The sequence below is a fragment of the Glycine max genome, chromosome 4 (genome assembly GCF_000004515.6).
Source record: "Glycine max cultivar Williams 82 chromosome 4, Glycine_max_v4.0, whole genome shotgun sequence".
In the NCBI taxonomy this organism is placed as follows: domain Eukaryota; kingdom Viridiplantae; phylum Streptophyta; class Magnoliopsida; order Fabales; family Fabaceae; genus Glycine; species Glycine max.
The window spans coordinates 44,526,399-44,544,763 of NC_016091.4; the positions used below are offsets into that span (position 1 = coordinate 44,526,399).

The 18,365-nt window shown below is 30.1% G+C and overlaps 1 protein-coding gene and 1 long non-coding RNA gene across 4 annotated transcripts; both read left to right on the plus strand.

Annotated features, from left to right (window-relative positions):
- The first annotated feature begins 683 nt into the window (after positions 1-683).
- LOC121174792 (uncharacterized) lies at positions 684-1,418 on the plus strand. 2 transcript variants are annotated; one of them, XR_005891174.1, is made up of 2 exons: positions 684-983; positions 1,103-1,418. It is a non-coding gene; the product is annotated as an uncharacterized lncRNA (long non-coding RNA). The 2 variants fall into 2 exon arrangements; XR_005891175.1 differs by having other exon boundaries at positions 684-962.
- A 7,600-nt stretch (positions 1,419-9,018) lies between these two features.
- Positions 9,019-11,722, plus strand: LBD18 (LBD domain-containing transcription factor). 2 transcript variants are annotated; one of them, XM_003523048.5, is made up of 2 exons: positions 9,019-9,350; positions 10,692-11,722. In XM_003523048.5, exon 2 carries the CDS (start codon positions 10,729-10,731, stop codon positions 11,275-11,277), a length of 549 nt encoding a protein of 182 aa, XP_003523096.1. In that variant the 5' UTR covers positions 9,019-9,350; positions 10,692-10,728; the 3' UTR covers positions 11,278-11,722. The 2 variants fall into 2 exon arrangements, with proteins under 2 accessions (XP_003523096.1, XP_006578652.1); XM_006578589.4 differs by having other exon boundaries at positions 9,019-9,299.
- The last annotated feature ends 6,643 nt before the right edge of the window (positions 11,723-18,365 follow it).

An 18,365-nucleotide genomic window follows, 5' to 3' on the forward strand; every position in this document is an offset into this window, starting at 1 on the left:
TTAATTGAAAAATAAGACACACAGAAATTTATAATTTTAATTAATATTAGATAATGCATTTAAAAGAATACGTTGGAAAATGTGTTGTTAATATTTATTACGCTGAAATTGTAGAAGTCTAACACGGATCAATCTTATATAAGAAGAATTTTTCTATAGAAAGAATATAGCCTTTTATAATTTTTCTTTAACTACTCAAAACTTGTTATAAAAGGCAATTAATATACACTTCCGTGTCATATTTTATCTTTCGTAAATTAGCAACCATTCTATAGTTTCCAACGTACCTGCTACTGATTGTGAAAAATATATTGTTTAACAGGGATTAATTCAAAAATTGAAAACGTTAAAATATCTCGTGTTTTTCTTTTTGCCGGGAGATAGAGAGGGGTATCTATCTCATTAGATTGGATTATTCAACACAATATTGAGAAGGGCCCTCTTGGTTTATGAGAATTTTATGATTCCACTCACCAAATTTTTAAATTGTACTGGACCGGGTGGCTGGTATTGTTGGCATAACAGTGAATGTGACGCAAATGATTCTCTCTAAAACAGAATCAAATCTTGTTTAAATTGTCACACCTCTTGCTAGCTCTCAGAAACCTTCAAGAGATTGGTTTGCCTCTTAGGTTGGGTATAAGAGTGACCCTTATTAAATTATTATTCTGATGGATTATCTTTCCGAAAGGAAGATTGCACAGTACAAGTTTATATGTCCTCTAATCATTAGGGCTTGTTTTAATTAACCATACATAAAGGTACAGGCACCCGTTTTATCTATCACATTGGATCACACACCGATTTGGAACTTGCGTATTCGTCCAAATAAAACATCGAATTTGAAACACTAGCATGTGACCTCAGTAGTCCACTCCCACCAAAGAAAATCTTTGTTTTCCCTCTCATGGGCCAACTAGAAGAAAATTGCTTTGTATTAATGATGAGGGACCGGAGATAAGGTTAGAGGGAGAAGTATTAAAGTATATATTTTTTTAAGATCTTAAATATTTTTTTATTAGAATTAATCTTGCTGCTAATGCGAGTTAACACAAAGTGATTAAAAATCTCACATGAACTCTCATCTTTCTTGTGAGTGTAGGTTTAAATCCTTTTGACGCCACTTTCATGCTTGATGGACAGCTTTCCTCCAAGAGATCACCTCCTATGGGCCAGGAGCAAGTTGAGTAACAACAATTGGATGAAATTACTTATGGTTCGGACCTATGCATTAATCCTCTAAGTTTGTTTTTGTTGGCAGTCCCAGCATGTTATTGATGTTCAGTAGTTTGGGGGTGCCTCCCTGTTCTACCAAATTTTTATAGGAAAAAAAAATCATGTTTAAGCTAAATAAAATTATCATAGATGATAAAATTTTCTTTCTGAACATCTAATATAATTGCATACTTAGGATTTTACTTCAAGGCCACTAGTTAAATTTTAAAGTATCAAAGTAAATTTTTCATACTCAAGAAATCAAACTGAAACTAAGAAAATAAGATGTGAACAAAAATATACGGAAAATGCTAAATTGCACGAATAGAGACTATGGTTGTGATTGATCAATTTTTTTTAATCTTTACTCTCCCATGTTTTATGGCAAAACCAATTCATCACTCCTTGTTTGTATTAAAACAGTGCACATGTGTATTCGTATAATTCGTGCAAATATCATTTCGTAACAAATAGCAGCCCCCAAAATATAGTTTATTATCACACTAAAAAGAGCTTTTTACTTATTGCTGAATACCGAACCTAAATATGGAATAAAAATAATAACAAAAGCTATGGCACACAGATTTAGCTATGAGCACATTAATTACAGCTAGACAACCTATTATTCATTCGTGGGATGGTTCTGTACTACTCAGTATACTAACTAGTCTCACACTCTCACCGTCTCACATGTTTGTACAGTGAGGAATTAACAGTGTGTAGGTGAAAAAGGAAGAATATCACAACTGTTCCAAAACATATTAATTATTAAGATTACGTGTTCCCACGTGTACACATATATATATTTTACACTGTTTCCGTTGCATAGAAAATATAATGTTTCTCTAGAGTCATAATCTTTCCCAGGAATGTATGGAAAGGAAAGATCAGTAACGACATTGAAAATGTTCACCCTAGAGTCATAATCTTTCCCAGGAATATATAAAAAGGAAAGTGCCGTAACGACACGTCGTGTCGTGCAATCTCATCATGCCACACAAATTATTCAAGAAAGATCAAATTAAATATTGCTATACGAGTACAGGGTTTTCCATTAATTCCCCATACGAAAATAGTACTTCACTCCTATTCGTTCTATATAATATATATATAGTATATAGAACAATTACATGTTTTTTAACATATAGTTTACATGAAAATAATGTGAAACTAAGACATGAAATATAAATATTGATACTTAATTATTTTGTGAGCCATGCAACTTTTGTACCTAGGGAAAAAAAAACAAGCATGATATATGTGGCACGTTCCCAAATGTTAGAAGATAATGTAGGGATAAGAGAAACAAATTGTAGACTGTAGTTGTGTGAGAGAGATAGAAAGGGTGTATTGCATTACTTTATTAGTATGTATGTGTTTCTTTTTGGGAAAAGAAAATAATGTAAGTAAAGTTACGGCAACAAGCACATCACAAGTCTGAGTAGAAGTGCAGTGTGTCAAAATCAAGCCCTATTGACAACTACTATGGGGCAAAAGAAAATAATTAATAATAAAAAAATTAGTGTCATCTCATCGTTAGCTATATGATCTATCTGCAATGCAACACATGGGGTCCGAACATTGGGGAGGGACTTTCAAATTGTGGTTGGGGAGAACGGGGAATGAAAGTGATGATAAATTAATGTTGTGAAAATTATAAGGACTAAGGGCAGATGCAACAGTAGTGGACCACTTCTATTTGCACTCTATGTTTTCTCTTTCAAGTGAGATTGTCTAGGTGAATTCATAATAATTTATTTTTTTATATGTGCTTTTTCTATCAATTCTCAAAGATACCCCTTCATGTGACTATTTCTATGTTTATTATTATATCTACCAAAATATTATCTATACATTGTACTAATTAACAACACTATATGAATTCAGTAAAAACAAAAAACAAAACTATATGGGATCGCAAAAACAAGGAAATTGAATAAAAAAAAGAGAATAAATATGGCAATAGAATTTCAATTAGCACATGAATAAACAAAGGACATTCTGTACCCAAAAAAAAGGACATAAAGAGGAAATATATTAGAAAAAGAGTAAGTAGTATATCTACTATGTTATATATTTAATCATAAATTAGTATATAATAAATTTATTAACTTTAATAATTATTTTAGAATTATATCTATTTATAATGATGTTTAATTGGTTGGCTGTGTAAAATAAATTACACTCTTTGAAATTAAACTTTTAGAAAAACAATAAGATATATGTGTAAAAAGAGAAAAGAAGACTACATTGCCACCTATCATAAGAAGATATTATAAAATATTTGTTATTTTATATGTAGGAATAAAAAATAGATATCAAAGAGTTAATTCATAACAATTCACGGAAGATCAACCAATTGAGACCCCTCGGTATAAAATGTTTGGTTTGAGAAGGCTAAAGTTAGATATCAGTGACTCCTAATTTCTTTTATTCCAGTGTTTATAATTTATTTTAACTTATGTCTTAATTAATTCAATTGCGAATTAATTAAAGTGGCATGCATTGAGCTATACATTGAAGTGATCTTAATTAATTTATAATAAGCTACATGGTGATATTGTCAAGAAATATTGAAATGATACGCATAACTTTATTTGATATAGCATCTTAAAACATCTAAATTAGAAAAATGCAAGCAACACTCTCTTTTTTACATTCTTGTTGTGATTGGTTGAAATTAATAAAAATTATTAATTTTGATGGATCCTACAAATAAATCAAGAAAAAGAATCATATATTGAGTAATATATAAAACTCATTAAAATTAAAGGTTTTTAATAAATTTCAATCCATCATAAAAAAAAATACTGCGAGAGAACGTAACTAACATTTCTCTCCAAATTAACTTTGTAACTCTTATCAAGAGTTTGGATCACTTACCAAAACAAATTATAGTTAGCTTCTACAGCAATTAATAGGTAAATGTATATAGGGATTTTCCAAATGATTGAACAGCAAGCATACGAAATTTGAGTATGTTGATCTAGTAATGAGAAATTAAATAATTTATATGAAATTATAAGTTCAAATTTTATCATTGTTATCACACAAAAAATATATACAGAGCTATTTTACTGTTGAAGGAGAGCCTGAAGGAAAAGAGTGGGTTAGAGGAAAAAAAAGCATCCAATGATCCAAATTAACATCCTTATACCTTCCTAAAAAAAAAAAAATTAACATCCTTGCTGCTCACCATAATGCCCTTTGGTTTCTCTGGTTCAATTAATCAAACATTTACCAACCTTACAGGAATCTTTTGAACTCCCTATTGGAAGGCTGTATATATATATATATATATATATATTTTGGCAAATGGAAGGGCATATGATGCTACAGGAATTCCTATCATAAAATATTTATTATTGTATGATACAAAACCCCCATCCTTGCTTTGATTAAGACTGTGATCAGAAAGCAACAATATTTCCACTTTTAGAAAACAAATAATTTTAAAAAAAAAATCAAACCTTTTGCTTTTAAAGTTCCCTATGCGGCCGGGATTATCTTTAACTAATCATTGCATCACGAAGTATGCAATCAAGCAATTTTTAACTATTATAAATTTATAATTTATAATATAATGTAGCAATAACACCCAGAAAGCAATTTATACATATATATATGGCAGTCAGGTGATGGGTGATGTATGTAGGTAGGTGGGGGAACTCTGCCATTGCTATCAGCTATTGCTAATGTAAATATAGAGGTCGCTATCATCTTGTCACTTCTAGTATATATATCAAATAGTTCTTGTGCCGAATGATATTATAATTGGTAAAGCTATATTATATCACATCTTTAATTAAAACTTAATTTGCAAGAGTGTTTGCTTAATTTTTCTGTCGTAATAAGTGAAACTCATCGAAATTAGATTGTATATTAAGAGTCTGTTTGCATACGCAGTGGAAGGTCAATATTGTGGCGAAAGACTAAAAATCAGATGCAATTCTGAATTGCTTAATAATCACTACGATTTTGATTTTGACCACAATTATGATCCACCCTACCTCCACCCAAGCACGCATTAAATATGAAGATAAAAGGCTAAAGAATAAATATGGAGATAAGTTACGTTTAATAAAGATTTGATAAATTAATCTAAAGCTGAAATATTAATTTTTAACTAAATTGTGTTAATTTGTTGGATTAAAAATATTTGAGGAAATAAAAAAACTATGTATTAAATATATTTATTTTAATTAATCAAATTTATATTGTTTAGAATAAGATTAAAAAGTTAATGGCATAAGTTATAGATTAATTAAAATGACTAGGAAAATATCCATACGATCGAAAACTTTCTCATTAAATAACAACAATAGAGACCTAAAATACAATTTTGCTTCCTTAGTTCTTTTTTAGACAGCTGCTTCCTTATTGCTCTGATACCATATAATATAATGAGAACAAATGTGGTTCTCAAATGTTTTTATTGATGAACCAAGGCTGTACTTATCTAAATATATAGCTGAGTTCAAATAAATGTATTTATGTAAACTTAACATGAATATCAGCTAATAATATCATGCATAGATACAAAAACTTAAAACATTACATCTGCGGTAGACATAAAATTGAAAGCAGTTGCCACAGCAACTAACATTTGACGTTCAATACTTATATATTTTTCTAATTTTTTTTAAGGTTAATGATATTTATTAATTTGTTAATTTATGTTAATAAGAAAATTTTAAACTAATAATTTTTTTTTTCTTTCGACCATTAAATCATCCTTATCATTTCATATATTTTTCTAATGTTAAAGAATGAATGTCAATCAAATTAAAAAGAAAAATCAAGACTAAAACAAATACTATTATCAGTAACAATTTGGTGTGACATTGCATCACCAGTCCTTCAACAGCGGAGGATCGAATTATTGACGGATATATATATATATATACACACGAAATGATTCGTCCTTCTAATATATAGAGAATTTCTGGCTTCACTAGAGTGCCTGCAGATTATAGTGCCTTAAAACGGACAAGAGAACCTATTTCTTGGGTGTCATGTTCTCCTGAGTCTCGACCATCAACATAAAATATGTTTCATAACCACGTCAATATAAAACAGTTGTTATAAATACGTACATTCTCTTCATCTTGTGAATGGATTGATGAATTAATTAATCCCATTTTCTTTGCAATTCACTATGTAATATTAATGATATATTAAAATAGTAGTTTCCAGTACAACAATCAGGATAATGTAGATTAGAATTTAATTTTTATACATTGATATTATAAAGATTTTTACATTAACTATCATTTTAGAAGAAATCATTATATGAATGACTTTTAAAAGTAGTAAAAGAAATCAAGTTACTCTAAAGAGTTATTTTCTATTCTCATTATTCTTTTTTTTTTAATTTAATGATTTTAAAGTGTATAAGCTAGCTATAGACGCTTTATTTTTGGGAGGGAGCATTACATATGGTAATTTTAAAATGATTAAAAATTTCACAGAAAATGTCCATACAATACATTAATTGACCAATATAATTTAATAGATTTGAAAAACACGTCCATCCCTAATTAAATGTTGACTTCTGGCAAAATCTTATTATCCAACAACATAAAGCTGATGTAGTTAACCGAAATAAAATCAGAAATAAACAAATCTACGTGTATATATTGTTAAACATGATATCGTCACTCTATCGATCCAAATTGGTGTAGGCTTTATGTGTGTGTTTGGATTAGAGTTAGAAACTTGTTAAACAAAAAATACACATTTCAATACACCAAAACAAGTATTTTGTTTCATTAAGATAAAGACCAGTTACAGTTAGAAGCTTGTTAAACAAACAAATCCTAAAATTTTAAAAATAACCCCAACTATGTTATTGAATAATTTCATGAGGAGGCCAGTTGAATACTTAATCACCACCAATGATCATGGCGATATTCTCTATCATACAATAAGTACTGCATCATCATTGTTTAAAGTTTAAGATGGATTACGATCAATTGATGCATAAAAGTTCAACTGTCCCTGCCTCGTATGCAAAAGATGACCGTACACACACAATTTTTAGGGTATTTCACACACACAAAAGTAAAGCTAACCCCTAGGTACTTTATATTTGTACATACATTATTCATGAATTAATAACTATTGTTGAAATAATTTATTTCTAAGTTGGCATGAGAGTCTTCATAACCAAGTGATCTGATTATGGATACCACTTTGCCCTATAAACTTTAATAATAAAATTCAAATTTAAAAAATATTATTAGTTAGTGCAAAGCTCACGAATAAATTTATATCTAATATACAAATGGTTAATATGTCAGTCATGGTGTTAATAATAATTATTTGGTCTTACTTGATTATATGTCTGACAAAATTCTAACTATTTTATGTTTTTATTGTTCTTATAATAGCGTTTCTCTTTTCACTTTTTAATAGACAATGTCTCTATGATCATACTTATCAATGAGTTACAAAACAAATGGTTTTAAATGAAAAACATTTTTTTTAGTTTAATTTCAACATATTAAAGGTTTGGATTTCATGAAATAATTTCCTAATGTATATCCATGTCATTCATACACATTCTATTAATTTGTTTAAATTAATTCACTACAAAAAAAATACTGACAAAACAATTTCTACATATTTTTAAAACTAGTATTAGTTATATAAATGAGCAATAGTGACAAAATTTTTGTCTATAACGCTTTAATTTCTTAAGCCTGAATGACTTTTTTGTATTTTATATGATAAATAATTTAAAAAAATGAGATTTTTATGTTTTAGCTTCTCAACATATATTTAAGGGTACAAAATAAAAAAAATGATTAAAATATTTTATTTTGTGAAATCTTAACAATTATCATATATAAGACGCTTATTATCTAGTAGGACTCTTATTTATAAAGCCTTTGATCTATTCAACACAATACCATTAATAGCTCATTTGCTTAGTGCTCTTGTGTCTAAAGACAAATGCTAAAGAAATACATTTACTGTATAGGGCTTTTTTGGATTTTTATTATAGTAAATAGACTAATTTTAAATCATCATACAACATCTTTCTACTAATCATTTTAGTAAAAGAGAGAATTGAATATTTGTAATGTGTTTACTTTTTCATTCAATACTAATATACTTTTTTTTAATAAAGTATTAGTTGAATTAAAACAAATTGTAGAAAGATATATCACTACCTTACGAAATATTATATTTGTTAGTTAACAATTTTTAAAGAGTGATATTATAGTTTTGTTAATTTTCCTATCAATCATTTGAATACTTTATAAAAGTAGTATTAAATGAAAATTAGATTCACTAATATCTTAAAAATGTCTAAATAACATTCATCATTTTCTTAATAACTATGAACATGTCTAAATTTCTAGATTCATATTTTCCAAAAATTTATTTCAGTGATTTTATTTAAATAATAATGATAATTTACTACTTATAAAAAATTATAATATTATTTTTTTTACGTCTCTCCATCACATCATTCATATCATATTATTTCATTTCGTTAATTTAGAAGATGTAGCTCGATTCACCGAATAAAATACGTGATTAACTTGTTATAAATTTTAATAATACCAGAATTAGACTCCTCCCTATAAACCAAGAAAATTATTTCATTTCATTCTACAGTCTCTTCTCTTCTTAAAAAACAAATTATAAGTATTTATTTTCTGAGCTTATTTATTAAATGGATGAATTAATTAAGTTGAGAAAGGGAATGAAAATGGGAGTCATCCCCACATTCGTGATATTATTATTAGATGCAAGGTCATAGTCACTCTTTTATATTGTACCTCCATTTATTACCTTTGTCTTTTGCATCCATTCCTTCTCCATCCACTCAATGCTGTTTGCCGTCTCTCCCTCATAAACTTTTCCCACTTAATTATCAGTTTCCACATACCCCTATCTCTTTATCTCTGTCCCTCTCACTTTGCGTCTCTCTTGCAGTTAGGGTTTCCTCTTTAAGGGTGCTCTTCCTGTGACAAATCTGTGCCTTATATCTCTCATTGGCTAAGGCTCTTTTGTCTTGTGAGGGTAAAAGAGCAGCTTCTAAAGGGCCTCCCAACAAGGGGAAAAAAAAGGTACTTCCCTTTTAGTTCATCTGATCAAAGAAACCTATACATCACAAACAGGTAAAATCATGTTCATATTGTAGCTTTCCCTCTTTGCTTCTTCTCTCTATGCATGTATAGTTCTTTTCTCTGTTTGATGTTCTTTTAAGTAAAGTAGTACCGGTTGATAGCTAGACAAAATGGATCCTTTTGAGAAGTCACTGTTTAGGGCTTTTTCTATTTTGTATATGCTTTTTTGATGCAGTCATGAATACACTCATGCCTCGTTGCTGCTGCCAGATCCCTGGTTAATTCAACTGACATAATTATAAGTTTTTACTTGATCATGCAGCTGCGTTTCAGAAGATAAAGAAAGACATTTATAAAGTTTTCTTGTCTATGTATGGAATGAAGTTTCGGATTAATAAACAAAAAACAGGATATATAGAACAAACCCAGACACTAAAGGGGAGAAATTATTTAGAAAACACTATGAAGGGAGTTTTCAAGATTAAAACTAAGAATTCTTGATCAATTTTATCTCCTGATGAATAGAAAAAAGAAGGGAGAAAGGAAAGAAGGAAAATATATTTTGAGAAAAGAAATAAGAAAGTCTGTGAAAGAAAAAGAAAGGATAAAGATAGTCATACTATAATATAATATAATTTTAGAAAGTGACAACTAATCCTTAAATTTAAATCAGTTTGCAAAGTTTCGTGTACGTATGTTTGTGTTGGGGAAGGTTCTGCATAAGAGATTTCAGTTTAAAGGGTCTATAAGATCGGACTAATAAAAGTTATCCCAATTTAAAATTATTATTATTATTATTATTATTATTATTATTATTATTATTATTATTATTATTATATCTGCTTCTAATATTCAATAATAATTATGGATTCATATATATAGCCCCCATCTTTGTGTGGCTATGTTGTTGATTATCACCACGATCACAAACAAACGAGGTTAGACAAGAAAAAAAAAAAAAAAGGAGTAAAACACTGAAAGAGGTTTAACAGAAATGAAATGGCATCAGATTCAATTTTCTTTTTTTCTTTTTTATTTTGACCATTCATTTTTGTAATAATTTTGAAAGTAAAAAAATGCTTACTAGAGAACAACGCATAGACTATTTGGTCAGTTTCTAACTCCAATAAAATTAGAACTTGGGATCCATCCATTCCAGGTAAACTCACTAATATATTAAGCAATAAGATCAAATATGAAATCTCACCATACATTTTCATTGATGCTGGTGGTCCTCTCTCTATATATCTTCTTCTGATCTATATAAACTTTTTGTCTTTAAAATAAATAAATAAAAACAAAAGAGAAGAAAAACTAACTCTAGATAGTGGAGATAAAAGGGAAAGTTTTGGTTAATTGATTTGATCATGTCTCAATCTTTCTCTCTTTTAGGGAAATCAGAAAAGAAAGAAAAGAAAAAAAAAAACAAATGGCATCATCAAGCTCCTACAATTCTCCATGTGCAGCCTGCAAATTCTTGAGGAGGAAGTGCCTTCCCGGGTGCATCTTTGCACCTTACTTCCCACCAGAAGAGCCTCAAAAATTCGCCAACGTGCACAAGATCTTCGGTGCCAGCAATGTGACGAAGCTCCTCAATGAACTTCTCCCTCACCAGAGGGAAGATGCAGTGAACTCTCTTGCATATGAAGCCGAGGCACGCGTGAGAGACCCCGTTTATGGTTGCGTAGGTGCCATATCTTTCCTCCAGAGACAAGTCCAAAAGCTCCAGAAGGAGCTTGATTCCGCAAATGCTGATCTCCTTCGCTTTGCCTGCAATGACATGCCTCCACCCTCTCTTTCTGTGCCACCACAAATCCCCCAAAGGTCTTTTAGTGCAGGGTTTGGTAATAATAATGAATCAGCAAGTGGAGGAGAGTTCTATAGGCCTTCTCCTACCACCACTTACTCTTACCCTTATTCTCTTCCATGGACTGATACCTCTTCTGAGGATATCAATGATGGAGGAGGTAACTTGTGAGTGAATTATGAATAATATTGCACATCTAGGGTTTGTGCCTCTTTGAGGGCATGGCCCTGCAATATTTATAATATCTAGTTATGGTCTCTCTGGCTATTGTAGCCTCACTTGGACTCTTCTGGCTAGATGTGACTGATCAAGGTCTACTCTTAAATTAAATTAATATGAAGGGGTTTTGTTTAATTTAATTTCTAGGTGTGGTGATTATCAACATGTGGTGTTTATTTAAGACCTAAGGTGCCAAAAACTTTAGTTCTAAATAAGTCGGTGGAAGAGGAGCATGCATAGTAATGTATGCCTACTACTACTACTAGACCTACTCTTTATTGTGTATTAATTCAGTGCAACTCTCTACAGGCATGTGCAGTGAGCATGCGGAGTTGACATGCTCTGTCATTGTTTATGATTAAGAATAAATTGAGCAATAACGTTACTTGATTCTAAAGCCTAACTCTACGGGTTAGACGCTTATAGTCCTACTTACCCTATATATTCCTTGCCTTTGTTTTCCCACTTTAATCAATTTCCTCTTGTTCATGGACCACCGTTTTACTTTCTCCTCTTGTTAATTATTTTAACTATGCATGGGATGTTCAAAATCAAAAACCAATGCTTTATATATTGTTTAATTTCCCTTACTAATTACCTGAGTTTAGTTAACCATCCATTGAGTTAATTTACTTCACTAACCGTTAAAAAATTCCAATAGTAAACTTAATTTGCTTTTCTTTTTGTTAGAAAAATTTAGGTGATTTTAGTTCCGTGTGGACTCACCAGGTTAGGGTAATTTATTCTTTATCAACTGAACTAATCTTTCTTGACATTAAAGTTAATTTGCTTTAGCTCAATTAACTCTGATCAATAGAGAATTTCCCTAAAATAAAGGCACAGAAGTATAGTGTCAGTGACCGTGAAGAAGTTGAGTTAACTATTGGCAAAATGTCACAATCAGACACAGAAACAAGATATTACGCTTGAGTTCAAAGCATATACACACATAGGGAACTCTCTCAAGTCTCAATCTCAAATGTTGTAAAAGAAAGCTTCTCGTGTAAAAGTATGTGTTCCTGGTAATCCAAACAACAGTGTTAGTGCTATACATCTAGTCTCTCTATAGGTTCTTTGGAAAGCACAGTGGGTATTATTGGGGATGGTCTTTGTTTGATGAAATCAACTAACAGGAAAAACGAGCAGTGTTTTTTTCTGAATATGTGTCTGTGCTGCAATATATCCATGACTTGTTTTGAATTGTAGTTTTCATCATGTACCGAGAAAAAGGTGTGATGGTGAATCTCTTGGTTCTAAAAAGGCTTGGTCTCTATAGTCTTAATTCCCGTGAGAGTGAGGCTCAGCAACAACCCTCTCATTTTTCTTGAATAAAAAAAGGAGTGAAATAGTGAGCCACAGTCGCTGTCCTCATTGGATCCAATACAAAAAAGTGGTATATATCTATATATATATAATATTAGTTCATGCTTAGGGTTTTCAGCTTTTATTTTCTTTCTTTTCTTTTGTCTCTCTTCCAAGAAGTACCCTAGCTAGCTACCACTTGGAAACTGTTACTATCAACCACACCAACACTCCCCCCAGACAATGCAGTGAAACTGAAACAGTCACACCCCTCTCCCTCTCTCACACATAAACTGCAGCTACATTGACATTGACAACAACTTGCATGCATACGAATAAACATATATTATTTAATTTTTTTGCAAATGGTAACTATAAATTTTAATAAAATGTTCTATTTCTTCATTAATTTAACCAATAGAATTGAATTAATTGGTCTTAGTTAATATTGTTTTATTTGAAATTGTTTATTTCTAGGCAAATTTTAGATCGCAATATGACAGTTACCATTCTGAACCGATCCTGGCGAGATCAGAGTCCTAGACGTTGGTTGCAGCAATAAACCTTTCGAAATCCGAGAAAATAATAGGGTTAGGGTTTTCTTTTCTCTCATGATCACATACCAAAATGTTAAAATTAAGAAAAAATAATAAAACAAGAGAAAAAGCCGTGTTCCAACTCACACACACCTTGAGCCGCAGTCCCTCTAGCTCCATGTTCCCTGAAGAAAAGTAACAGTGAAACCTTTCACCTTTCAAAATAAAAGCAAGCCGTCATTTTAATTTCATACATAGTTATTATGATTGTATCAGTTAAACCTCAAGTATTTAGTTTAATAAGTAATTTTGAATATAAATCCCAAGTATATAGTGTGCTAATGGAATAGGATTCTTTCCAAAAAAAAAATATGTATGTGATATTTTTCAAAAATAATATTAAGAAATTTACAAAAATTCATACATTTTGTAATCAATTGAATTACAATCCAGCAGGTGTTTTTATTTTTAATTTTTATTTATTTAAATAGGAGTATAAAGAGGAAGAGAACATTAAATGATGAAATTAAATGACACATCCTTATTTTCTTCGATGATTTTATCTTTGTTTCAGTCTTATTAATGAACATTCATTCATGTGTGTCGTAGTCTATGCAATAATCTGAGGTTGTACAGAGCCAAATGGTCACAACACAACCCCTTCTGTTTCTGGCTTCACTTTTGTCAGTCACTTTTCTCCGCCTTCGCAGCACACAGCACGGACACTGTTACACTCGTAAGAATCCAGAGAAATCACAACATCCCTTCCCACCCTTTGAAAGAAATAAAATGAGAGTATGAGGGAGGGCCTGACATAGACCCTCTTCCTCTTCTTAGCCTATCTAGAAGTGAGAGTCACGTCTTCTTCTTAATTAGCCCTCCAATTCATCACTCCTCCTCGAGATCACCAAAAGACTCAACTTTTTCTTTCTTGGAATTTTTGGTGAACCAAATCTAACCCCTCATCAACTTTTCCCTCAGAATATCTACCTTATATTCGTCAAGTCCCTTTTATATAATTGGTATTGGAACATGCAATAATTTCTTTTAAAAAAATCATAATAATAATTGTTGAAATGCAAATGCAAATTGATTAGATAGATAATTATAATGGTTTTAAATTAAAGTTGTATTGTAATGAGCTAAACAATCTTTATGTTATAGATAATTATGAAAAATACGACTAATATGACTGTAATTGGGGTGATGATACAGTTACCAAATGTTATAAATATTTTGACATTACGGTTGTAATTATATTGTAACTGCATACCATAATTTAAAATCATGATAATAATGAAATTAGGAAAGCTAGGTATAGTGAGTGATATAAGCACAGTACTGTTGGGGGTCAGAGAAAAGTGAGTATGGCTTTCTGAACTTGTTGTTCCTCTGAATGAATAGCTATGCTATAGTTATAATTTCAGAATCCATCAATCTTCGTCTGCACCATGCCAAGCCAAGACGTGGAAAAGAAGCAAAGAGCAGGTGAAAAATGGCAGGGAAAGGACAAACATGTGGTGGAGGGTGTTGGGGGGGGTCCTATCCCTGTTTAAGCCCCCACAACCAAATTCTTTATGTCCTCATGGACCTATCAAAATGGGTCCACGACTTGTATCTTTCGCTCGAGTTATTTGATTTCCATGTTCAACCTTCAATTCAACATCTCTCTCTCACTTTTCTCATAGACTCACTCACTCACAGACCCAACCACAACCACGTACTAATGTACTTACGTTGTGGTCAAGAGAGACAAACAAGTCTATTGTCATGCTATTAGTATTTACAGACAGGTATACGTGCACACGTCATGTGTCAACCTCAATTGAGTGTACCAAAAAATTCCAACTTTGAAAATCAAACACCCAATACTGCTAATCAATTTCGGCAATGATTTTAACTGCAAGTTCTTGACAATTACTTCTCAAGCCCTGCCTCATCATTTATTTCTCTTTTTCTTTTTCTTTTATTAATTTCATGTTAATAGCAAAAACTCTCATCACCTCCCCAATCAACAACCACTTCAAATATAGCATATGAATTCTTTCTTTTTATATTAACAATTTTAGGAAGAAGGAATGATATCCTAATCTACATTAAAGAAAACCTCCAAACTTAATTAAGTATTAATTACTTGCAAAATATTTTTATTTAATTTACCAGAGAATATGAATATAAACTCAAACTTACTATTTTAGGGTATATATATATAATGAATTGTGTGAGTTTTTCTGGTAAAATGAATTCTATGGCATACACCTTAAAAGTAAAAAGTTATTTGACTGGGAAAGCCTTCTTTGACTTTCACTGGCTAGCTAGCGCAATTCGCTAATCTACAATGCCAATCAATTGGTATAAAAATGTTTCTTTTTGTTACAGACAACATTATCCTCTGTTAAAAGCAAACTTGCTCGAGTCTAGTATGAACAACAAAGCTCTCACGCAACTGCTTATATGACCAAAATTTGAACTTGAGAGTACTGGTTAAGATGTGGAACTGGTTATAGCAAATGCAGTGGTCACTAACAGTCCAGGGTCGATTTCATGTGCACTGATCATTTTAATTAATTAATAAGGATTTGGATTTTAATTTAAATATAATGACTATTAACTTATCAACGCATTCATATTAAAAAATATGTGTACATTAACATATGTTTGTGAAATTAGTTAACATATACATACTTATTTTTTAGTATGAGTCTACTAATGAGTTAGAATTATAAATTATCTTAAAATACATAATTATGTAATTTATTAGCATACTTATATTAAAAAATATGTATGTTTAATTTAACAAATCTCTCTCTCTCTTTAACAAATAGGGTAGGAGAGTGTGTGTTTTATCAGCAACTAAATTAAATATAACCGGAAAAGGTACAAGTAGTATACCATCGTTCTTTACATATCAAAATTTTATCATTTTTGATAAGTTTCGATCAATAAGATAAAATTTGTTAAAAAAAAGTGTAACAAAAGATGTGTTGATGACATTTCTCTTGAATATATAATATTAATCTAGATATACAACTCTTACTTCTCTTTTGTGTGTTGGAAAGAATAAGAGTGAGGATCAAGTCCAATATTAAAACTAGTAGATTAGGAATACAAAGAGGAAGATCTAAGTAAAGCATCATAATATATATATATATATATATATATATATATATATATATATATATATATAAATTTAAAAGTTATATTTTTACTTGATCCGTTATTTATACCTGTGTAGCAATTTTATTCTCTATCTTTGTGACCATTGGTACTACATACTCATATTCACACTCGTTATTTATATTTTAGTTACTTAAGTGTCAAATTAATAAATCAATAAAAAAAAATGCTACAACCGAATTGAAAGATCATTCTTTAAAAATTCAAACATAATACTGCATTAGGAACATAATCATTCAGCATAATTTATCTTAAATGTAATATAATTCTTAAATTTGATTAAATCTAATAATAAACTTAAAGAATAATAAAATTTTTAAACTTGAATGTCAGCATTCTCCTAAACTTGTCAAAAGAACTATATATATATATATATATATATGAGATATTTTAATTAAATAAGTGCGCGTGTAAAAAGTTATTAATTCATTAACAAATGATATTAACCTATAAAAAATAATTACATATTTTTTCTTTAAAGAAAACTCCTCATCCTATTAGTTTTTTATTTATTTTATTTTAAACTTCTCTCCTACTTAAAAGGAATAAGTTTTCAAATGCAATTCTAAAAGACTCTAAATATTAAATTGAGTTTTTTTAATTAAAAAATAGATAAACTAATTTTAGCATTTTTTTTCTTCTTCTCTTGGGTCGATCTTTATTACAAATTCTAAGATCCAAGAATATATTGTTGGATAAATTTTAACTTATATGTAACTTTAATTTTGAGCTAAAAATTATGAATTTATCAAATGATTTATATAAATTTAAAATTCTTATTTTCAACTTTAAAAGGCCAAGTCAGACATTACCTATGACTTTCTCGCTTTTTCATAAATTTTGCATCTTCAAAAACTAAAAAAAAAAATAATGAAAATTGTAACAATTTTAATATAAAAAATTTTATTAATTGACAAAGGTCTCGTGTAAAAAATCTCTTTAGCTCTATATAGACATTAGAACCGGTCTCGTGATATGTCATCAATTGATAAACGAATAATTGCTAGTTGCGCCTTGAAAGAAAGGGGTCAGAAAAACAACAAACGGATTATTGGTGTGATTTGGGCAAAAGGATCAACTCAAGCACTAAAATCATTATGAAAGAATCATTAAAAAAATTATTCCAGACTGAATTAATCTGGTATTCAGCTGTTGCAAATGCGACCATGTGTATTTTATTCGGTTAGAGGAATATTATATATAAACCTTGTCATCTAAATGTGAAATAATAAAAATAAAAATAATAACTATATGATTGTCTCTGTCATGTTCCCATGTACTAAAGCCAAACAATTTCTCAGTTGATTATGCTTTTATTTAATTAATTAATCTTTTGATCATTCTGAAATTAGTGGGGCAAGAAAATACACAAGTGCGCTGCCTCTGAGAATCAAGCAATTAGCCATGCGTATGTCAGTGCAACGAATCTTACTTAAAACGAGATTTTAGAGTTTGGTTAGGAATCATATGCACCAAGCAATAATTTTGACGCCGCGAAGTCATCATTGCCAATATCTAGTGATTTTTTTTTCTTTTCAAATTAAGTACTATATAATTTGAACTATAAAATAATTCTTCAAATTAAAATTCGCAGAAAGATCCAGCATACATAACATACATTTCTCTTGTATTTGATTAACATATTTATAATATTATATTCCATAATACTCCTAGCTAATTAATAGAATTCGGAATTATGCTCGATTGCCACATGCACGAGTTCTAGAAAAAGTTTGTGTCCGAAGACCACTGTTTGCTTTTATCTACATTCTTTATGACCCTAAAGACAATTATATTTTATGCTAAAAGTTGTTCCTCTAAGATTTCCAATGATGATGGCCATGATGGTTGCCACTACTTCTGTTCTAAACAAACCTATGATTATGGGTCAAAGAGATGCCCTAATTTCGTTCTCCCCTTTCCCTTTTATCTAAATGAATCATACAGATGCTTTTCATTTCTCTCTCTTGATTTTCCTTTTCAAACGTATCTTCCTTTCAAGCAGTCGTTTAAGGGCATTTAATT

Coding starts and splice junctions, on each gene's coding strand:
- LBD18 (XM_003523048.5), top strand. CDS start 10,729: ATGGCATCATCAAGCTCCTACAATTCTCCATGTGCAGCCTGCAAATTC.